General features: G+C 47.5%; 1 protein-coding gene across 2 annotated transcripts in view; it reads right to left on the bottom strand.

The window, feature by feature from the left end:
- LOC138516493 (uveal autoantigen with coiled-coil domains and ankyrin repeats-like) overlaps positions 1 to 24,882 on the bottom strand; it is a 523,628-nt gene that overhangs the window by 249,031 nt on the left and 249,715 nt on the right. For both annotated transcript variants that reach the window (XM_069631668.1, XM_069631667.1), the window contains exon 7: positions 17,480 to 17,568. In XM_069631668.1, the coding sequence (XP_069487769.1) occupies positions 17,480 to 17,568 (89 nt within the window). The remainder of the gene's footprint in view (positions 1 to 17,479; positions 17,569 to 24,882) is intronic.

Genomic DNA, 24,882 nt, shown 5'->3' with positions numbered 1-24,882 from the left:
CCTTTAATGAGTCTAGCAATTATTGTATAGAATTCCAGAAAGACACATTATTTCTTATTCCTAACCTTTCTTATTTAGGGTCACTGCTCAAAGTGTTTCACTTGTGTAAACACCTGTTTTTTTAAGAGGCCTGAACAAAAAAGCCAGCCACTACAGAAACAAAGAGCCACATGGCGCTGGCCACAGACCAGGAGCTTACATTGAAGAAAAAAAAGAGAAAAAACGTATATTTTTTAGGGGTAGCAAGGTAGACCACATGGGTAGCTGCGACCCCCGGCAAGCCCCAAATGGCGTCGATGGTCTGAGGAGTCCTCATCTTGAACTTGTAGGAGCACTGCACCAATGGAATAGTCTGAGGTGTGAGTTTCCAATCTGAAGGGCTTAGCATTGTTTATTTGACGCAGAACAGGAGCAGTAGTAAAGGCTATCTTGAGTGTTGCAGTGGCTGAGCTGGCCACAGAGTGGCAGGCATAAGGCACCCCTTCCTTTAGCAATCGCATCAAGTGAAAGGTCATGTGTTAATACAGTGAAGTAAAATAGCAATAGAAATGTGTGAATATTGCTGTTCTTTTCTGGTGGTCGGTGCACGCCAATCCAATACTGCCTTGACTTCTTTGGAAGCCATATGCTGTTAGCAGAAATTATTCCGCTTTGTTCAACTCGCACTTTTCTGGTATTATGGCCAAGTTGTGTTAATGTAGCCGTTGCAGTACTTGGTGCACACACCGATTATTCTCTGCTCGGTTCTCCGAGAATACAAGGAAGTCCTCCAGGTATGCCACAACATACACTCCCACAATGTCATACAGTACCGTGTCAATGAATCGTGGAACAACGGCTGAGCCGTTAGCGACCTCAAAGGCATTACTTGGTACTCAAATAAACTAATAGGTGCCCTAAATGTAATTTTCTATTTATCTTCACTTTTTATACGAAGAAGGTGATAGGCATTGCGTAGGCCAAGTTTGGTGTAAACACATGCTCTGCATAAAGATTCCAGAACATCATCTATGTCAGGCAGCCGGTACCTGTCCTTTATCGTGACGGCATTGAGGCCTCTAAAGTCAATGCATGGTATCTGGTCTTCCTAGGTGCAAAAGAACCCTAGGGTCAACTTTGACAGAGCTAGGAGTCCATTTTGCACGTCCTTTTCTCGATCTCAATTAAAGAAAAAATATGGTACAATGGCACCACAGCACCTGGCGTTAACTCGATGGCACAATCATAGGCACGGTGGGGAGACAATGGGCCTCATTAGGAGTTTGGAGGTAGCCAAGCAGTTTTTAGCGGCATGGCTACCCCCAAACTGGGTACCGGGTCCCAAACATAGGGAATTACCGGGCCATGGCGACTTTAGCAGGCCCAGTAATTCCCATTCTCGGGACCCGGTACATCCCCATTCCCATTTGAGCCCCCGTAGGGCTCAATGAGAATGGGGAGGATGCCAACAACAGTCCCATTAATGACTGGCCGTTGTTAGCATCATGGACTGCTAGCGGGTCCCGCTCTGCACGTCTGGTCTGGCCAGGCATCCAGAGCGGATCCCGCTGCAGACCTTGTAATGTGGCGGCCCGGAATGAACAGTGCCGGTCCCGTACCAGCACCATTCATTCCGTGGCCGCCTACCTCGTAATGAGGCCCAATGTCTTCTCCTTTGGTTTCTCAAACACATCCACAAACCCATGGTACTTAGCAGGAAACAAGACCAAAACAGCGACTGTATGTGCATGTTTTCTGTCAACAATAGGGTCTTCTACTTCTTTGCATTTCCAATAACCTACCCCCATGAGACAGGTTTTCGAGCAAAAGTCTCACTCCAAAAAACAAGGAACGACTCGCGCAGTTAATTTGAGGGTTATTATGTTGCAACCCCGGCATTCCCGGTATTACTGAGAGGAAATCAAAGACAAAACTTTCCACATGATGGGTGATACACATATGTAGCGGTATGGTGTGTGTGTGAGTGTGTTTGTGTGTGCACCAAGCCAGAAGCAAGCAAGTAACCATCCACTGTGTGTAAAGCCTCTGGGTTCACTTTCAGTAATGCTGTGATGGTGTTTGGTTGAGCCCACTGGCCATTCATGAACATGCCTGATGCTCTGGAATCAATCAGATCAGGAGAACCCTTCATAAGTGTGAGGAAAAACTCTTGGGACCCCTGTCGACTGCTTCCTCCCAGTGACCCGGCAGACAATTGCAGATGCCCTTTTTTGCTGCAATAAAAGCAAAGGCCATTGACACAATGGGCCTCATTATAACCATTGCGTCCCTGGCGACCCTGGCGTCAAAACGTCATGGCTGCCGCCAGAGTCGTTTTTTTCTGGCGCCTGGCAATGGGGAATTATCGGAGCATTGCAGCCCCGGCGGTCTCGGTAATTCCCATTGCCAGCCGTCGGAAAAAATTACTCCCCATTCCCATTTGAGTCCCATAGGACTCAATGGGAATGGGGTGGACGGAAGCACAGGCACCGTTGATAACGGTGCCGGTGCTTCCGTCAAAGCCTGCGAGCGGGTTCCGTTCCGCCCGCCAGATCAGACCTGGCGGGAGGGACGGCACCCGCCCGCAGTACTCAGAGTATGCCGGTCCGGTAACAACGGTGCCGGTAGCTTACCGGCACCGTTGTTATCAGACCGGCATACTCATAATGAGTCCCAATGTCTATGTTATTGGTCTTCAGTTAGTGGTCCTATCACCGTGCCCAATCACATGGGTTCTTCTTCCTCTGAGGGCTTTGATGGGTATTGTTGGTATATTCTGGCTAGTGGTTCACTCAGACGTGACACAGCAATCTAACACCCCCATGTACACAATCCCACTCCACAATTAAGGGCAAAGTACAGACAATGAGGTATTCAAAATTCTATATTTATATAAAAAATAGTTCAGTTTCCAACAATGTTACCTTCCTGTAGTAATATTACTTCTATAAATCCAAAAAGGCATTCAGTTTCAATCACACAGTCTTCCTCTAAATATTATAATAATCTAGCCATTCTAATATTCTAACATTTCTGCTCAGCATTAACTATTTTGCCAGGCTCCCCTGAGCGTCGACAGTGTATTGTTCCCTACTTGTGTCTCTGCATTCCACACCCTTTTGTACTGTGACTATTGTATTGTCATTCCACTGCATCGTTTGCATTTTCCTCTTACTTCCAGGTCTCCTTGGATTATCAGTGTTTTGCATATTTTGTTTTGTATTGTTACCATTGTATTGTTTACGTGCTGAATCGTGTGCATTTCTCTTCTCCCCTCTGGGTCCCCTAGGACTACCAGCTCTGTATTTTGTATTGTGCTTGCATTCTCACACCCTTAAGTACCATTTTAGTGTACATTTGCTGCTTGCATTTTTTTCTCCACTCATGCTAGAGCCCCTCAGGGTTCCAGTGTTCTTGATCTGTAGTGTACTTGCCCCCTCTACTGTGCGTGACCCCTTGTGTGCCTCCCTCCTGTTTCCCCTAGTGTGTGACCTCCTTCCATACCCCTCCCCCCAGTCACTTACTCTCCTCCCAGCACCCTCTATGGTGCTCTCTGTCTCCCCTATCTTCTCTAACTACTATTCTATCGACTATCCTATCCCTCTCACTAAGTCTGGTAGGCAGAAGCTCAAATGGGACATCCCGGTCTCCAACCCAGGCCTCCCTTTTGCTGATAATTACACCAGTGCTTCCTCCAGGCAGACCTTCACTGACATCCTCTTTGATGTTCCCTCTCCAGGCCTATGGACTCCCCATATGGTCTCTGTTCTGACTCCTTTTTCCTCCTCTCCCATTAATGGTGGCCCTGGTGGAAGGCCCTCCTGGCACTCTTCCACTCCTCCAAGACCATCATTAATGTCTACTTAAATGTCACCGTCTTGGTCCAGGGCCCTCAGGCCAATCTCCTCCTTTTCGATAGATGCTTCAACTTACTTCCTTCTCCTGCTACTCCAACCTAGCCCCCTCTGGCTCCTCTGTTTCCTCCTTCCTCCGCCACCTCTCTGGTAACCTCTGCTGCTTCTTTGGCCACTCTGCCACCTTCTTCCTCTGCCACCTAACTGGCACCCTCTGCTGCTTCTCTGGCCATCTACCTTCTCCTTCCTCTGCCACCTCCCCGGCACCCTCATCTTCCTCTCTAACTACCCAGCCATATCATCCTTCCTCCTCTGCCCATTCTCGGGCACCTCTATCTCTTCCGCAGGGAGTATCTCATGCCTGTACCCCTCCACAGCAGTCTTGCAAAGGTGGCAATCTGCTCCAGGTCGCTACTCTTAACTCTCGCTCCACTGTCAAACACTCCTCGGACATCTGCTGTCTCCTCGACGAGCTTGATTTGGATGTACTTGGCCTCACTGCTCTGCCAGCTCTGTCACAAATTTTGACACTCTCCCCCCCGATAGCTACAAGATCCGCTCCGAATCCAGAACCAACTGTCCTGGAAGGGGAGTAGCCCTGATCTTCCCAGAGTGGTTCCCTGCTTCTGTCATTCCTACGCAGGCCTACTCCTCCTTTGTATGCCTGGTCTGCAGGACCTCTATGTCTTCCGGCCTATCTCTCACTGTAGCCACCATCTACGGGGTGCCTAGACAGGTCACCCTCTTCCTCTCTGAGTGGGCTGACCTCACCTTCTCCCTCCTTGTCTCTACCTCTCAACGTCTCCTCCCCGGAGATCTCAACATCCACCTGGATGCTTCTAGCCCCTCCTCTGGGCTCGTTCGCAACCTCTGTGACTCTCTCTCTCTATTCTTCCCTCTGGCCCGATTCACTCTGCAGGGCACACCATGAATGTTTTGATCTCATCAGACCTCCCTCTCTCCAACCTTCTCACCACTCTTCTCTCTTGGACTGACCATTGTCTTCACTCCTCTCACCTGTCACACTCTGACCCTCAGGTTAAGCCGACCCCCAGCACTGCCACCCACCATGTCGGTCATCCGGCCCATGAAGCTGGTGTCAGTGGAGGCTTTAGCCGCTACTTTTTCTACTCCTCCTACACCTTTGGCTGACTCACATTCTGACACAGTCGTTTCCAACGTTCATCTCTCCATCTCTAACTTCTGGATGGACTTGCCCCTGTTATGAGAATCCGTTTGAAGCCCACATCCAAGTGGAAGCCTTGGCACGATTCCGATCTCGCCACCCTTAAGCGCAAGTGTAGGGTGGCTGAGAGGAAGTGGAGGGCATCAGGCTCACCCTCTGACAAACTGGCCTGCCGCCTGCTCCAAAGGCAATACAGACTCCCTGTTCTTTCTAAGAAGAGAGACTACATTCAAGCCTGACTCTCGGCAGCCTCTAGCAACTCCGCTTCAACGTTTAAAAATCTGCAAGGAACTGGCCAATCCTGCTGCAGTCTCCATGTCTCCTGTTCCCTCCCAGGCCCTTTGCATGGCTCTGTCATCTCATTTCACCACTAAAACTCAGCACATCCTGTCAACTCTCTCCTCTTTCTCTACCTCCTCTTCCTCTCCCTCTACCATTCCAGGCCTCTCTCCGGCCGTATATCCTCTTCCTTTCTCCTCCTTCTCCCTGTTCACTCCCGATAATGTTTCTAGACATGTCCGATCTATGAAAGCCGTGTCAAAGCAGGTGCTCCCCTGCTCCTCCAGAACCATTAAGGACCACATTGACACCCTTGCTCCAGTCTAGGCCAATTTCAGCAATCACTCTTTTGCCAGTGGAACCTTCCTCTACCCCTTAAGCACTCCCTTGTGCACCCCCTCCGGTAGAAGCCCTCTGACGATCCTTCGTCTCCGGCAAACTGTCACCCGATCTCCATCACTCCTTTCCTGGGCAGACTCCTGGAAAAGCTGGCCATCTCCCAGCTTGATCTACATACTGAATCTGTTGGTGGTCTCCATGACCATCAGTCTGGCTTCAGAGCAGCCAAAAGCACATAAACTGCTCACCTGAACCCCAATGAAGACTTGCTCTCTAATCTAGACTATAACCTCCCTTCTATCCTCATTCTCCTTGATCGATCCTCTGCTTTCAACACAGCCAACCACAATATTCTGCTCAATCGTCTCTGTGTCAACCTGGGTATCTCTAGTCAGGCCCTAGCAAACATTAGAAATTTCAAAATTAGGTTGAGATCCCAAACCGGGACTAGAAAGGGAACTGGAGGAAATACATTTGTTAACCCTTTCAAAAACTGCAGAATCAGTGGAATGGTAATGAAACATATCTCTTCAGGGCTTAAAAAAAGATAGCGCTGCCAGATACCCTTTAATTATGCCAACCTGGAGCCCCAGATTAGTGAGGTGTAACAAGAATGATAACACAATGGGTGTACTGCATGTAAAAGGGTCCACATTTTTATCCCTGCATCAGTTGCAGAATTTGTTCCAACGGCAGCGGTATAAGGATTTTGTTGCTGGCCTTCTGGCTGACAGCAAAATTGCCAGAGAGGTCACAATTCTCATATCTCAACCTCTCTGAAACCACGCGTGAAGGTTGAGTCTCTTGACCTCTGGATGGAGAACCCAACTTTCCTCTTGCGAGAGAAGATCCTCTCTTTGTGGCAGACATATTGGAAGGCAGATGGACAAGTCCAGAAGGTCCAGGTACCACGTCCTCCTGGCCCAATCCTGAGCAATTAGTATCATGGATTTCCCAAACTTTCTCAACCTCCTGATCACATGTGGAATGACGTGGACTGGAGGAAGCGCGTACAGGAGTGGAAACTCCCAGTCCACTACGAACGCATCCCCTAATGCTCCCCTTGGAGGTAATTCCCTTGAGCAGTACAGTTCACACTTCCTGTTGGCACTGGTCATGAATAGATCCACTTGAGGAGTTCCCCAAAGGGTGAAGAACTCTTGAAGGACTTCCTGAGCTAGTTCCCACTTCTGGGAGACTGTGATCTGCCTGCTCAGAGCATCCACAGCCGTGTTCTGATCTCCGGCTAGGTGAATTGCTGATAGGGAGATTCCTTCTTGAATTGCCCAGAATCAGAGACGCATTGCCTTTCTGCACAGTGGTAGTGACCCTACACCTCCTCTCTTGTTGAGGTGGTACATGGACATTGTGTTGTCCATCATTATCAGGACATTCGTTCCCTGTACAGAGGGTAGTAAGGCTTTCAGCACTAGTCTGATCACCCTCAGATCCAAAAAGTTGGTGTGTAGTTTGGACACTGATGGAGACCAACGACCTCAAATTGTCAGATCATTGGCGTGGGCTCCCCACCCCGTGAGTGAGGCGTCTGTCACTACAATTATCTCCGGCCATGGTTGCCAAAAAGGTTCTCCCTTCAGAATCTTTTCCTGATCGGTCCACCACAGAAGGTTTTGTGCTACTCTGCTTGGAACCTGAGAAGGTATGACATCCTGCCTGAGAATGTGGACCATTGAGTCCTGGGAGCCCATTGGATAGATCTCATTCTCTGGCGAGCCTCTGGCACCAGGAAAATGCAGGATGCCATGAGGCTGAACAACCTCAAAAAAATCGAAGGCCGGAAGGCAGTGGGCAGTCTGCAATTTAGTGACCATCTGCAGAATGTCTTGAGCCCTCACGTCGGGTGGTGAGGCTTTTCCCAAGGATGCATCTACGACTGACCCAATGAATTGGAGCCTTTGAGATTGTATCATGTGGAACTTTTTGTAATTTAGGGAGAAGCCCAGTCTGTGGAGGGAGTGACAGGTGGAGCTGAGATGTTCCAGGGCCTGTTCGGGACCGCGGGCCCTGATCAGCCAATCGTTCAGGGAGGGGTAGACGTGAGTCCCCCCTCTCCTGAGACTCGCTGCCACCACTGCCATCAACTAGGTGAAAACCCTTGTGCAGAGGTCAGCCCAAATGACAGAACTCAACACTGATAATGAGAACCGCCAATGGCGAACCTCAGGTACTTTCTGTGCTGTGATGGATTGGCACATGAAAGTAAGCATCCTGAAGGTCCAATGATACCATCCAGTCCAGGAGCTGGAGGGCCTGAAGTATCTGAGAAAGGGTAACCATCTTGAACACGTCCTTCCTGAGGAACTTGTTCAAGTCGCTTGAGTCCAAAATGGGTCTCAATCCTCCGTCCTTCTTGGGGATTAGAAAGTAAGGGGTGTACCAACCCTTGTTCCTCGCCGTTACAGGTACCGGTGCTATAGCATCTTTCTCCAGCAGGGTCAAAATGTCCTGCATAAGGAACGGATCTGGAACTTTGAAAGAGCTGTTCCCTGGTAGATGATGCTGAGGCCTTTTGACAAAGGGAAGGAAGTGACCCTGGCCAACTGTTTCCATGCCCAAGCATCTGAAGTAATAACCCGTCATTCTTGCAGATGCTGTTTGTGAGAGGCTGCCTCTCACCAGGGTTTTGTGTACTAAGGCCTCAGAGAGGTTTTGAAGTTGCTGGTGCAGCAGCTAATGGTAAAGTAGCTCCTGCCTGGGCGGTCTTAGCACCTCTTCCCCGTCCACCACTGGGGAATCTTCTCTGACCTCTTTGATTCAACAGTCCTTTCCCTCTTACAACTGAGGAGTAACAGCAAAAGGACCTTCCCCTCCAAGCTGTACCAGTGGGGCGAGTTTGTGGCTGTCTGATTGCTCTGCCAAGGGATTTGGCTGCTTCTTTGGAGTACTGCAGCTTCTCCAGGCTCTCGTCAGCCTTGCAGCCAAATAAATGTGTGCCTTCAAAGGGCATGCTAAGAAGTTTAGATTGGAGAAAAAACAGACTTTCTCAACCAGGCAAATCTGCGCATTACAGTGCTAGCTGCCGTCATAGGCCTGCTGATACTGTCAGCAGAGTTAAGACCAGTCTGGAGGGATTCACACATTTGATCGTTCCCATCCGTGACAATGTTTAGGAAACCATCTCTTTCATCCCCTTTAGGGATATGTTCAGCCGCCATCGCTATGCAATCCGATACGTTGAAAGGGAATTTAGCCAGTGCACACGTGGCATTTACCGATTTAAGGGCCATACTTCCCGCAACCTTTTTAGCCAAAGCGTCATAATGCTTGTCATCTCTGTCTGGGGGGATAGTACGGTATGCATTTGGTTTGACTGTAGAAATGGCAGCCTGAATGACCAAACTTTTGGGAGTTGGATGCTTTGTCAGATAATAGGGGTCACGCTCTGTACTTACTTGTCAATTTTGTATTCACTGCCAGAATTAATTGTGGTGTCTCCCAGTTGGCATTAACTCGCCTTTGTAGGGCTACATGAAAAGGAAGAATAGGGTCCTCCTGGGGTCCTTTATCTAAAATATCAGTGAGGTCATCCTGCTCAAAAAGTGGTGCAGGTCTACCCCATCCCAGATATTCTATGACCCTAGACATCAGTTACCTGCACAATCCATCTGAATGGTCTCAGGGATCTTGGGGGTCATTACGACCTTGGAGGTAACCATACCGCAATTTGCGGCATGGTTACCCCTTTACCTGGTACTGGGTCTGGGTTCCTTAAATGAGGAATTACCAGGCCATTCCAACCTTGGAGGACCCGGTAATTCCTCATTCGAGGTACCCGGACCTGGTACATCCCCATTCCCATTCGAGCCCCCATCAGGCTCAATGGGAATGGGTAGGGAGCTAACAACGGGCCCGTTGGTATCTCCCTGGTCTGCTAGAGGGACCTGCTAAGGGCACCTGGTTTTACCAGGCGCCTTTTGCGGGTCCCTCGAGCAGACTCGTAATGGGGCGGTAAGGAGTTGATGGTTCCAGCACCATTACCGGTGCCGTTAACCCCTTACCGCCTCACTCGGAATGACCCCCCCTTGTCTTCCAAACTCTATTTCGGGGGAAGTCTAACCCACTTGCAGTTTGCAGGGTTTCATGAAGATTTTTTATTCTTGAGTCCTCCGAAATTAAGGCCTCTCGAACACCATCTATCCCATACTGTAACCAAAAAGGACGTGATTCATCCAAAGTTGGCTCATCAGCCTCATAAATTGAGGAAAGTGACAAAAAAAAGGATTTCCTAGGCAGTGGGGTGAAAGTGTTCTAGACATCCTTCGAGGGTTTTGTTATTTGCATCAATAATGGTGTCAAAGTCTTCGAAACCATTGACATCGAGGGCTTCTGAGACTTTTCTCTACTAAACTAACCTCTAAGAGCTCCTGAGGAGTTGTCTCCTGGACACCTGGGCCCGAGAGCGCACAGGTTTTGTCCTCTGCCTTATTTCTGTCATGCTCGTCGACATGGGCATAGCTCTTTCTTTTCTTCGAGGGGGTTGAGGCCGCATTCTCAAATACTTTGAGCATTTTCAGCCTTAATCTCTCCCATTCAGCTGGTGAGGCTGATTTGGTCGGGCAAGCGACCCGTTCCGGGGAGGAAGTCGAAGACGAAGACTGCGATCTGTGGCGCCTCTTCTTTGAACGTCATGAGGACAATGACGAGTGGTGAGAACCACTGTGGGATCGGGACCGTTTAGCTTTCTTCTGACGAGGAGAATCACCTCATGACTCGTCAGAGGATCGCTTTTTCGACACAGTTGTCGAAAAGGATTTATGTGACCTACCTGCAGCTAACTTCCCTTTACGCTCTTTCAGGACTTTCGCTGTCATCAATAGGCAGGACCCACACTCTGATGTTAAATGAATGGGTCTTAAGCACCATAGACACACCCGATGGGGGTCCGTAAGTGGCAATGATACCGACAACTAAGCCATTTTTAGTAAATTCGAAAGGTTTCTTGTAACAGAACCGAAGCGTGCTGATCTTCTAAAGTGATAGCTCTCGTGGAGAAACAGAACTGGAGTCAACACTATATACCATCGATGACATCAGGAGGCCCTCGAGGGACATTGAGTAGACAGGCATCGATGCGCAGCGTCCGCTACTGGAATCTTTTTTCAGAGGCAGCTAAAGGTGGATATGGAGATATCATAAGAAGAGGAATACTTGGCGGACACAATCCATTCGAAGGAGTAGATTGGTTTAAAATCGAGGAAAAGTATTCAGTGATTTTCACTGATTTCTGACCTTTCCCACTTAGCGCAGGTTTCTCCCCTTTCACCATTAAGTCAGTAGAAACATAGTGAGTAGGTAAAAAGTGCTCGCTGTCAGCACGCAGTTGCACTGGGACAATCACAGGGGAGGAATCAGTTGGAACTGACAGTGAGGCCAGGAGCGGGAACACTACCGAAATCATCAATATAGTAGTAGACATGTAGTTTGATCCTAGTAAACAACTTCTAGTGAGCCTCAATATTGTGTCTCTCTACACGTGTATAACTCAGCAAGGGACTTTATAAGTGTTAGAGGAGATCGTACTCTCTAGGAGAACAGAAGGTAAGACACCAAATAGTTTTATTTTATGGTGTGCTGAGATGGCATTGACCGAAAATTATTTCAGTTTCAATGGCCAATTATACCATCAGTCCCATGGGATAGCAATGGGGTCATCGATAGCCCCATCAGCAGCGAATCTGTTTGTTGAACGTTTTGAACGGCATGCAATCTATAGCTCCACAAACCCTTATTGGGTCTGTGGCGCCGCTATATTGATGATATATTGATTGTGTGGAATGGCTCTGCCTCTCTATTTAATGAATTTATGGAGTGGGTTAATTGCCAAAACCGTTATCCCAAGTTTACCTCCACACAGAGCGATACGGAAATCAATTTTTTAGATATCACAATCTGGGTTGACACTAGTCTCAACATTCTCAAAGTTAAACCGTTCCATAAACCCACCGACCGTAATCCTCTCTTAGTTTTTGGCAGTTGCCATCCTCGTCATACCAGGGAGAACCTTCCATTCGGCCAATTTCTGCGCCTGAAACGGAATAGCTCAACACAAGAGATCTTTCAGTCGGAAGATAAATCCCTAAATTCCAAACTTAAAGCTAGGCAATATCCAAAGAAAATAATAAGACGTGCACTGAAAAGGTCCACGAATAACAACCGTGAGGCACTCCTAGAATACCGGGACAGAACCCCAGAAAAGAAAAATCTAGTTTTTGTCAGCACATTTACCCCCCTGGCCAATCAAGTTGTAAAGATCATTAAAAAGAGCTGGCATATCTTAATGGGTGGAGAATGCCCTTTGGAACGTCCATTGTGTGCGTTCAAAAGAGGACCTAATTTAAAAGATCTCCTCACGAGAAATGATATCTCTAGAGGTATTCCACAACAAAGGAGCGTCACAGAGTTGTGGGGCCTACTGAAAATGTTAGGTCATGCACCCTGTGTGCAGTGCGCGAATTGCCATCTAACAAGAAGAACCACACAAGTGGACTTTGGTTTAGGAAAACTGTGGTCTCAAATGACGTTTACCAATTGCAATACTAGCAATGTAGTATATGCAATATGGTGTCCATGCAAGAATTTGTATATAGGGATGACAAAACGCAAAATCAAGGTGAGAATTTCAGAGAACAAAAGCTGTATAAAAAACAAGGTGTCCGCAGCCCCAATGATTAATTATTTTCTAATGATGGACCATGGAATGAATGATTTTAGATGGACAGTGTTATTACACGTGTCACCATCTCATGTAAAAGATTACAAGTGAAAGAATCATGGTTGATTTTTTTGTGCAACTCAACAGTGACAGGGCTGAATGATGCGATTGATTGGAACAACGTGGTATGAAATATGTGGTTTACTAAAACTCTGCATATTTTATTGACGCATGTGGAGTTAAGCACGTACAACCAAAAGAGATATATATTTGTGTTTATAAAACATATGAGAACCCAATTCAAGTAGCTTGCCTTATTGGGCAGCTGTAATTGTATTAGCGACACATTCACACGAGTTCTAATGTTTGAACTGGTTTGGCACAGGACCAACTGTTATTGATGGTTCCGATATAACATAGAGGTGGGTTCCAACCACATTCTTTCATCCAGCGTGTACATTGCTGGTTCATAATTGATTATCCATACAGTTCCAGCTTTTAATTTAAACAAGTGACTTTCTTACTTTTGGATTCCGCCGAGACGCTGCAACTGCACAACGCATAAACGTATCATGAAGGTTAGGTTTACTTAATGACCGTACGTAATGCGACAAACGCTTGTAATTGTAAACAGCTGTACAGGATCAGCTACCACTATAAACGCAGTTGCTATGACACTTCCGACGATCAAAAAACCGACAACGTGATTCGGGCAGGCGGAAGTGACGTGTTACTCGAGACGCAGCTTGAGTAAGTAGGAAGTTTGTACCCGACTAGAATTTTTTCGGACTCCTCCCTTCTCCTTGTAGTGCGCCTTATTTATCCGTGTTTGCCTCACCTCCGTGCTCGTTGGGAGGCTGTGTGTCGCCGAGCATTATACCGGAGGAGTAATAATGTATGAAGGTTTGGATACTGCGAGGGAAACAACACCGCTTTCCGCAGCAACCATCAGCAGAGCACTTACAGCTCGCGAGCGCAGACGCACTATGCATTTACATCAGGAATTACTTTTTCATCATGGTAGAGCGTAGATTCACGCATGCCGATAAACAGAGGGTAAGCATCAAGTTGCAATTTCTACTAGAAGTAGTGCAGGTTAAAATTTACGTTTTTTTTGCAACAATAATGCACCTCAAGAGAGGTATTATGCAAGGAGTTAGAATGTTGGTATTGAGCATATAAGATTCTAACAACATCGTGCACAATTACAATCAAGTTTTCAGCCCATAGGTACCAGTTTTCTCTGCTGTTGCTAACGAGGCAGAGCAAAAGGCATTTTTCTTTTACATATATTACAGTGAGTACGAGTGGCGGACGTTACACCCTTTTTGGGTTTTAATTGCTTCCAGTGCTATTTTAAGTGCTGAAACTGGTAATAATTTAGCATGTAATAATTTAACATGTTAGATAGAGTATTGAGTAAATAAGGGTAATCCTTGTATTTTTGGATTTGAACTAGAATGGAACAGTTTTCACTGATCGGTGTATTTATGTCTACAGATCACAAGTCTACAGCGAAGACAAATTTACTTATCCGTCAAAGGTGTTAGTAATAAATGCCAATACAGTGAGCCATTAGTAGGAGAATTTCTTTAGGCTTTACTTAATAGTGAACAGCTTTACTAACTGCTGGTATTTTATGTTGCCCCCCCCTAAGGTTTATGAAGAACACCACAGAGAAGCGTATATTTTTTTAAGAGTGTGAAGACCTGTTTTTGATATATTGCTTTTTGTTCCCCTGAAGAAGTTCTTATATATTTGTAATTGTTGTTAAAGAACGAAACATGTTGGGTGTTTTAGGGTGTTGTACAGTTGCCAACATGTCTCAATGAAGTATTGAGTTGAATTGAACCACATGTCTGTACACATGAGGATTCACCTATCAAGGGTATTAGATGTCGTAAGAGAGTAACAGACAGGATAGGGACTGTCTTTTGTACTAAACGGAAGTGTTTATCACTATACGGGGTCGTTTGTAGTTTTTAGATAGTAAGTAGGTGAGCGTATTGATTCATCAAAAGGTTCTTAGAACTTTATTTATAAGGGATAGTAAGTTAGAGTCTTATTTTATAGATCTAATTGAACATCGAAAAAAAAGAAAAAGAAGAAAAAAATCTTGTTTTATGACAGAAAAGTGTTCTGCACTTAATTTTAAATTGTATGAATTATGTGGATAAATTTTGATATACTAAAGTATTACAATTAATTGTTATATTCTATAGTATGCTTGTTTTAAGTATCATACTTGCCCAAATAGTGGTGTTTTTCATTCCAAAAGGGGTAACAACATAGAGGCAACGAGATTCTCTAGTTCAGAAGCTGTCGCAAGCCTAACCTTGGGGATGAATCTCGGGGCCATTTAAATTTGCCCCACAGTCTTTCTTTTGTTATTTGGTGCCAGGAGTGGTAAGGCACGCGCTGTCTCCATCAGGGACATATCCTGTTAGGATGGTTTAGCCATATTTTTACTGCACAGATTATACATATAAGTTGTGTCACTTAGTGTGTTGGAGCTTCTTCACTTTTGCAGCTCTTACCACTCCAGGGGGTCACAACCTCTATGTCTGCTGCTCGCCTGGCAACAGCCAAAAACAGCAGCACTCTGCAAGCACTCCACTGTGCTCTGCGCCTCTGTGGAGCTTTTGAAGCCTGCAGTGTTGCATCAATCACCATACGTTAGGAAACAGGACACTTCCGAACACCGTCCCCAATAACACTGCCAGCCGACAACAGCAGCACTCTGCAAGCACTCCTCTTTACAAATTTGCATTATGTCCTTTTAGAACAAAGGCTGCATAATTGAAGGCTATTACAACTGTGCTGAAGCTAAAGACAGGAGAGTGCATGAGTCCCATAATTGCCCAGCAGTCTGAATTGTTTCAGGGAACATTTTGTCCCTTGAATTGAAAGGAACTAAAATGATTGTTCTATTGAAAGCTTGATGAACAATTTTAAATTAAATAAATAGCCATTTAAGTGATTTGCCAACATTTTAGACTTGCTTCTTTAAAACGTTGATCACTCTCTAATATATTGTCATTTGTCTAACAGAGTACATAATCCCAGGTGCCAGTGCATTAGTCATATTGGGCCTCATTACGACCCAGGCGGTAAGTTACCGTCTGGGCCGTGACTTTACCACCATGGCGTAAACTACGTTTACGCCATGGTGGTTGGCGGACTTACCGCCCCATTCCGACCTTGGCGGGGCGGTAAGTCCCCAATCCCCATTTACCCTTCCCCATTCCCATTTTTGCCCCATAGGGCATAATGGGAGTGGGGAAGGCGTTAATTACGCCACCGTAAATTACGGTGGCGTAATTAACTCCATGGTCCCTTAGCGCCATGGATTTTAACACCTGCTAAAAGCAGGTGTTAAAAGCACCATGGCGCTAGGGGACCTCGTAATCAGGCGGTAAGGGTCGGCGCTGTTAACGCTGCCGTAAACCCCTTACCGCCTGGGTCGTAATGAGGCCCATTGTCATTATTATTGTTATGATTACTGTGTTGAGGGCTGTACTATATTAACATACAAGTATGCACTTCCGCAGAAGTACCAATTTTTCCAGGGAAACGCTGTTTAAATTGCACTATAAGAAGTGCATGCACTCCCTCAAATCCATCCAGAAAAGGAAGACAAGGCATCAAGAGTAATTCCAAAGCACAGCATTTAAGCACATTTTCTGTGAAGACGCCCCTCATCACTATGTTCAATCTTAAGTGGAGAGTACCCCATCCATCGGCTCCTGAGGGTTTGAAATGATGGTCCTCATAAGAGCCATTTGCGCTATCCTTATCTTATCGATCCCCCACTTGCTTCTGTACAACATATATATGTTCCTTGCTTCCCCTAGCATCACCTCTGATATCCAGCACTACACTATGCCCCACTTGCTTCTGAACAATATACAAGAGATCCCAAAGGAATTCCAATTCCCCAACTCAGAAGACCTCTAACAGCCTCCATCTTGAGATACCTCCTGGAGCATCCAACTGAGCCGAACCACCACCATCAATCCATAGGATGTCCAATAGAATCACTAAACAGAAAGCCACAAATATGTCATCCTCTTCAGTGGTCAATCTACCAGCCAACAGACCTACCGTAAAAAAACTGCAAAGGAAACAACCATTGCCTACCACACTGCTTGTCACAAGACAACCTACCCCCATATGCAGCAACCTTCCAGGAAGGACAGAAAGATGAGACAGACCCTAAGCAGAACATACTCAGTCTTATTAAAGATGCCTGGGAAACTAATGATAGCAACAGATGTCTCTGGAATAAATCCATCACTTCTTTTACTCCCATGCAAAAAGTGTCTGTTACATGCTATAACTATGCTATAGGACTCAAGTTATATTTGGAACTGAAAAACTGCAAGAAACTTTAATAGAAAGTCGTATGTTTTATACATGCGAGGTCCTTCCAAATTGCTTGGTTATCTAATCAAGAAACACTGTACCATTAGGGCATAGACTGTACTGCATTGCCTGCATGCTATAATTGTCCAGGGCCGTCTTTTAGGGGTTGCCAGGGGTCACAAATGCGACCCCTGAAGTCTTCCTTGCTACCCTGTGGTCGCCCTTGCTACCCCTAAAAACAAAAACAAAAAAGTGTAACATGTTTGGGGCTGGGGCATTGCAATAGTCTAAGTGACTAGTAAGGCTCCTATTACAACTGTACACTTGCACTGGGACATGAAGGGACAAATCCTCTATACCGAATCCTCTATACCGAATGGTGAATATGGTCGTAAAAAGTAAAGGAATGGTAAACAGAAAAAACACCGCTCCTGACCGTTCCCACTGACTTCAGTAACTGACATTTTTGTATGTTGGTAGCAAGAAAAGCAACTCAATGTGAGAAAACAGTTTTGTTTATTCACAATTTGTCAAAATCATACGGCTCCTGCCCAGCCTTAACTGGAACCAAAAGGCAAGGATCAGTGGTCGAGCTGATGCTCTGCAGGCTGCCCTGGTGACAATAAACACGGGCAGAACATCTAAACACTGGGAAATGCTGCACAGAAACCTCAAACACTTGCATGAAGCAGAACCTCAGAATAGCTCGCTGGCTCTGCCTGGCTGAGTCACAGTCTACAGTTGCAAGACATCAACTCCACAGAAATACAAGCTCAGGGTTATAGCGTCGGCATCAAAGGATACGCTGCGGTGTTGGCATCCATCCCTTCAGGTAATCGCCTTAAATAGTCATCCATCACCTCTTCCACCAGCTCGCTGAGTAGCACCTTGACCTTCACAAGAAACAAACAATAACGGTTAACTGTGTGGCCAAGCCAGCTCTATCCCCAGCCGCTCTGCGCCCCCACCACCTTGCAAGCAGTCCTGAATCCCCACCCCCACCATCTCTTGCAATGATGCAGTGCCCCCACCTACACATTTCACAGCATTTCAGTGTTCACACATGCGACACGAAATACACACACTGCATTTGCTGAGGTTTCTTGCACACATTGCCAACGATCAGCAACATTTTAAATGGGGCAGGATGGTAATACAGGAGGTAAAAACACGGCGTGATGCTTCTATGACTTGATTTACACCTGCGCCCCATTTTCGAGGAGTGACAAGTAAGAGGAGGGGCACGCATGGGATAAGATGGTGACAGGGGTCCGTCAGTGAGTAGCAGACTGCATGCTTGTATGGTCAAGCTGTGTGGGGCATAGCAGAAGGGCTAGAGCTTTAGACTTCATCTTAAAACTGCAAGACATGCATCATGTACTCGTGTTAATAATGCTAATTAAAACGATGTGAGTGAATCCTGAGCAGACACCTTGACTTCTTCCTAGTCATTCAGACGCTACATCAGAGATGCAGTTGTTGCAATAAATGCATGGATAAGCTAACTTCGCTGGTGCATCTAAGGAGCGCCCTCCAGAATTGCAATGACCATTTTTCTTTGAGCGACTCATTGCAATGATCCGCCTGAATGTTCTACCTCTGAGGGCCCGGATGAAATGGCTGTTTGACTCCAAGCCGTGCACATGTGGTAGTGGGTCTGACGAGAATCTAACTCACCTCTTATTTATCTGCCCCAATCCTTTGTATTTGAGACGCGCATGGTTGAAAAAGCATTTTATTGCTAATACCATCAGGCAGGTCTCAGGTGCGATTAATTTTGCTTTGTCATGTGCAGATGTACATTTTATTAATGATTTATGTAATTATGGCGTTGAAGCTTTTAAACGTTTAGCAGATTTTAACTTGTGTTTATATTCAATTATGTTGTGCGGTAACTTGTATTTTGCATCTATTGTTCATGGTGAAAAACGAAATAAAAGTGTTAACTAAAAAAACATCAAAGATTGTAATGCTTTATTAATTTATGAATAAACTGATATGTCATGTTGTTTAACAAATCAACCTCGTTATGTGTGGTGGGGCTAGGTGAGGGCAAGAGGAAGGAATTGACGCACGAGGGCAGGAAGCCATCGGGGAGGAAGGCAGTTGAAATAAAGTTATAGTTTTAGCCAGACCCCTCTGTATAGGCCTCTAATTATTGCGCGGGCTGCGCCATAGACACAGATACAGGTGTCTCTACTCTACCGCAATCCAGCAGTCGACATTGGCAACGAGAAGGTCAGTGAACATTGTAATCACAAGAGTGCACGCCAGGTGGCGTCAGTGGCGACGGAGCAAGCATATCTCCCCAGGCAGCGGCAGTGAGCTGTTTCAGTCGGCCTTACACGCCCAGTAATAACAGTTGCACGTAAAGGTATCACGAAGAGCAGGACCGTGTCTGCTGGGGCCAAGGACTTCAAAGTATATATTGGGGTAATGTGCCCAATGGACGATGAGCACAAGAAGAACATACTAACATTGGCAGTAGGAGCATCAGTGCGAGACATTCTATACAAGCTGGTTGATGCGGCCACTATTTGTTCATGGGGTTTATCACTAATTTAGGGATCCCACTTTTTCTTGCATGAACATTTGTGCACATGGAAACTCTGCACACAGCTCTTTCAGTTCATGAGCTTGGGTTTTTTAGCTTCAATATTTTCTGCACTTGAGGTCGAGAAACAGGGAAATTTAAAGTAACTGTGATTCCTGTATAATCTGTATCAGGGTGGGACACAGCGCAAAGGGTCCCATAAGTGTTTTTACTATTTTTTGTTGCCTTTTGGGTAGTTTGGGCAAGCCTCTACCTGTCCCCTCACCCTAGATATGCGACACACCACTGCTTCCTAGGGGCTAGCCACCACAGGAGGGTACAGTTAGTTTGGTTGTAGGGCAATGTAGAATGTACAAGATGACATGAATAAATTGTGATTAATTGAACATACCTGTACAAATGTTGTGTGATTAAGTCAGGGTTTAGTACAGGTTACTTACCCGCCCAAAGTTCCCTAGTGTGCTCACTGATGAGGAAAAAGCCACGTTTCGAGAAATCCAGGATGTGCTTGCTACATACTTTGCCCCCACACCAATGTATTCTACGAGAGGCATATTTTTCACACTACTATGCAGGAGAGAGGTGAAACCCTTGACAACTTTGTCATGGCAATCCACATCCGTATCAAGCACTGCACATTTCATCAATACTTGAATGAAGAAGCACTGTGCTCTCAAATTATACCGGGATACGAATCTCCCGTCTTCAAAAAAGATTATTTCCAAAACAAAGATCGTTAGATGAGATTCTGCCCATGACTAAGACCGACTCTGCCATCTCTCAGTAAGTTGTCAACTTAGGCAGAGTGAAAATATCCTCTTTACCAAAAGACCAGGAGACCATCAAGAAACTATCTCCAGAGGGGGCGTGGCCAGCAGCGCAATGGAGCGGACGTGAGTTCGATCGGCTCCGTGACCGCCGCAAATATTCTGTCTTTTATAACCTGATTCCTGAGAGTTCTATAAACTTCTGATACCTGCATCGATAGCTGACGCACTGGGGCACCATCGGATGGAAAATTCAGGGAAAATCGGAGCCCCAAGAGCGAACCCGAGGCGAGTGAAGAGCGAAACGGAGAGGGCTCCCGCGCTCCCAAGATGGCCACCGCCGGCGCATGATGCAATTCGGGGCCTGTCGGGCTGCGGGGAGCGATGGTACTGCAAGCAGACTTCACGGAAAACGCCGGACCATCTCTGGCCCACAAGGAGCTCGACGGCCGAGCCGGGAAGACTCTCTTACCGCGACATCCAGGGAGGCCGATGAGTGGCACCAGTCACCAGCCCAAACCCACGAATTGCTAAACCCGACGTGGAAGCCCCTCTCCGAGCCACACTTGCGAGAGACTTCGGCTGAAAAACTCGCCTGCCTGGGACTGCCGTCGCACACACTGTCCTACCCGATCCACAGCAAGCCTCGGTCCCTCCCGGGCGCACACAACTCTGCGAAACTGCCTCTCTCCAAGAATGGGCAAAGACAAATTGAAAAAAGCCTCTACGCAAAGCAAGATGGACCAATTTGCGGTGGCACAGGCCCAGGCCTCGCAGTCTCACACACCACAGACACCCCTCCCGAGGACGAGACTGCCCTCTCCCTCAGAGACGTGATGGCCGCCATTGCCAGCTCCCGCTCCTCGATGGAGATGAAAATTGACAGTATAGCGGCGGATGTCTCCTTTCTGCGCCACGACTTGCAGAAACTCTCCGCTCGTACGGGTGAGGCGGAACAGCGCATCTCGGGGACTGAAGATAACATTAGAGGCATTAATCAACAACTCTCCCAGACACTAAATCGTCTGAAAATGTTAGAGGCCCGTGTGGATGAGGGGGAAGGAAGATCCCGCCGCAACAATATACGCATCCTCGGCCTCCCGGAGGGGGAGGAAGGGCCCAGTATGGAGCTCTTCCTGGAACAATAGTTGGCGGACATCTATGTACCTGACCCTTTCTCTAAGTTCTTCTCGGTGGAGAGAGCTCACAGAATGCCATCGGGCAGGCCTATACCAGGCACACCACCCAGAACGATCATAGCCAGATTCCTTAACTATCGGGACAGAGATGCACTCCTTCAAAGGGCTCGCTCTAAGGGTACAATCACCCATAACGGATCCCCAATCGCCTTTTTCCCTGACTACACCCGGGAGGTGCAGAGGGCAAGACAGTCGTTTTAACCGCTGAAGAGGCAACTATTCCACATGAAAGTAAGATACGGACTGCTGTTTCCGGCCCAACTCAAGATCCACCACAAGGGAACCACAGTTCACTTCACAGATACGAAGGAGGCGTGGAGATGGGCGGAAACGCACATTGAAGGGGACTGGACGGCAAGACCGACTGATCGGGGAAGGAGACCCCAGCCTGGGGCGGATCGCCCCCCTCATGCGGGGCACCCGGAGGCCCAGGAACCAGCGATCCTGGAACAAGCGGCAAATCCCTCCAATTAAAGCGAGGGAAACCAACGAACACTAGGAAGCGATGGAATATCGAACCGAAGAGAGGCCGACCTCATAAGTGGACCCTTAAGAACTACGGAATGCTCAAAGGCAGTAGGAGCTGCGACCAGAGGGGACCCCCTCTGTTCGCCTGCCAGCCAGGACCCCAAGTTTGAGCTGACGCTCTAGTTCTGAGTGCCAACGATGTTCGTGCGACAGGTACTTCGTGTTGGGGTGGAGTATACGGAGGGGGGGTGGGTGAGTTTATGTTGTTTTTGTTATAGTATTAATACACGTTTATTACGCATTCACAAAATTAATGAATCACGCCACCCAACACACCTGACATATGGCAACTCCATGAAACAACCCATAATGTCTGCGAACCTGGTACTATACACAATAAATGGCGACCACACTGACCCACGCATCAACCCCTGAGCGCCCCAGGTCTCTCAAAATAATCACATGGAACGTGAACGGGATGGGGTCCGGAATCAAGCGACGTCTTGTTCAGCAGTTCTTGAACAGACATTCTCCCGACGTCGCCCTGATAAATGAGAAACACTTAGCTGGGACCAGCTGCACTTTCTTTCGTAGAACCAACTACCGACTGGCCCTACATGCGGGATACACTATGGGATCCAGAGGGACTCTTATCCTGATACTTAAACGCGTCCCATTCACATCGCTAATAGTTGAACAAGACCCCCGGGGTCGCTATGTGGTGGTTATAGGAACACTGGGACAAGAAACACTGGCCATTGCGTCAGTGTACTCCCCGCCAGGACTGGGAGAGGAATTCCTGGAGGAGTTGGTCACACTTATGGCAAAACACCAACCTGATATGTGGATTTTTGGGTGCGATTTTAATGACGTCATGTGTAATATAAAAGATTGCACTCACATCAGGGACCGTAACCCGAACACTCCCACCAAACTAGCAAAATTTGCACCGGCCCTGGGCCTTCGAGATGTGTGGCGGCATCTACACCCTGTGGACGAGGCCTACTCGTTCCACTCGGGAGCACACAGGTCCATGTCCAGACTAGACTAACTCTTCCTCCCAAACACTGATATACACAGGGCGACCGCTGCAGACCTACTCTCCCGAGGCATCTCAGACCACTCACCCCTCATGGCGGCACTGCGCATTCAAAGTGAAACCCCACCCCGATCATGGAGGCTGAATAGCTACTATCTGGGCTCCCCTGATCTTGTTGACCACCTCACGGAAGTAACTAATGAATATTTTGAAATTAATACCCCTACGGTCGATGATCCAGTCATGATATGGGAAGCATACAAAACGGTATTGAGGGGGGAGGCGATTTTCTGGGTAGCGGGTAACAAAAGGGAGCGACTTCGGAAGCTGCTGGAGGCAGAAACCGATGTGGGCCACTGGGAAGCCAAATATGTTCGTGACCCAAGCCCGGAGTCTCTCAGATCCCTTAAGGGTGCTAGAGAACGCCTTCGACATATTGAATTAGACAACGCCAGGCAAGCCCACCAAGACTCCAGGGCAAGGGTATATGAACACGGGGACAAAGCTGGGAAAATGTTGGCCTGGCTCGAGAGAAGAGATGAGGGTCAACGCCACGTTAGAGAGATTATAACCCCGCAGAATGGGAAATTCCACTCAGATAGGGATATAGCACAGGCTTTTGCTGACTTCTATGCTATTTTGTACGCTGCCCCAGTGTCCCCTCTGGATCCCTCCCTACTAGATAATATCACCCTGCCATTTCTATCGGAACAACAGAGGGCACAACTGGACTCGGCTCTCATCGAAGCGGATAACGCTGAGGCTGTAGCTCAATTGCAGTCGGGGAAAACACCAGGCCCCAACGGGTTCCCGGTCGAGACCTGGAAGAAATTGGGTGGGGAGAAACTGGCACCATACCTTCACAAAATGTTTCTCGGGGCCTGCGACCAGGGCGCTCTCCCGCCTGATCTGCGTAAAGCCACGATAGTCGTTATTCCCAAACCAGGTAAACCACCCGAGCAATGTGCCTCCTATTGGCCTCTCTCATTACTCAATAGCGAAACCAAAATGCTTGCCAAGATCCTGGCCAACCGGTTGCAAGTGGTAATTACCTCCCTGGTCCACCCGGACCAATGTGGGTTTATGCCACATAAATCGACATGTATGAACTTGCGCCGCCTCCACCTATTGCTGGAAAGGGCCCCTATCATAGACAAACCGTTTGCACTACTTGTCATAGATTTTGAAAAGGCGTTTGACTCGGATCACTGGGACAGCCTCTGGGAAACTATGCGAAGAATGGGATTTGGGGACAACTTCCTGGGATGGGTACAACTTCTCTACACAGACCCACAAGCAGAGGTGCAGGTAAATGGGTGGGCCTCTGAACTTTTCCCCCTGGGCAAGGGCACACGGCAGGGATGCCCCCTGTCCCCCTTCTCTTTGCCCTCGCGATAGAGACACTCGCCCTGTGGCTCTGCCAGAGCAAGGACTGGTTAGGATTCAGGTGGCCGGAGGGGCACGAAGACAGGGCGTCTCTGTACGCGGATGACCTCTTGATATACTTGGGTGACCCGATACGAACCTGCCCCATAGTAACGCAAATGCTCATCTGATGCAGAGAATTTAGTGGGCTGAGAATCAACTGGGACAAATCTATCCTGTTCCCGGTAAAGGGCGGTACACTGGCCGTCCCCCAGGAATGCCCATACAAGGTGGAACCAAGCGGCTTCCGGTATCTTGGGATTTGCATATTGGAGAACCTGACGCGCTACGCAGCCCATAACCTCCAGCCGATCATGGACCGTTTTAAAGACGATGTCCGCCACTGGAGGCTTCTCCCCTTGACACTAATGGGCAGAGCCGCCCTCTTTAAGATGGTCACCATGCCCAGATTCCTCTATGTATTACAAAATGCACCACTGGAGATTCAGGACGCCGAACTTGACCGCCTTGACTCCCTCCGTAGAGACCTCATATGGGGAGGGGGACAGCCTCGTATTGCACTGGCTACACTCCAGAGATCGGTTTGGGAGGGGGGTATCGGCGTCCCCTGTCTCCGAGCTTACTACTGGGCCTCCCAACTGGCAGTGGTTGACAACCTATTGCATGGGGATATGGAACTCCCGCACATAAAGGCAGAAATTGCAGCCATCCACAACACTGACCCATTACCCCTGCTCTACCAGCCCCTCCACAGACCCCTACCCCAAAAAATGGCAACACATGTCTCAAGGGTC

Source organism: Ambystoma mexicanum, chromosome 6q (genome assembly GCF_040938575.1).
Source record: "Ambystoma mexicanum isolate Mex_15411 chromosome 6q, UKY_AmexF1_1, whole genome shotgun sequence".
Lineage (NCBI taxonomy): Eukaryota > Metazoa > Chordata > Amphibia > Caudata > Ambystomatidae > Ambystoma > Ambystoma mexicanum.
The sequence above is the reverse complement of the archived record's forward strand: the minus strand, read 5'-3'. Positions and strand labels throughout refer to the sequence as shown.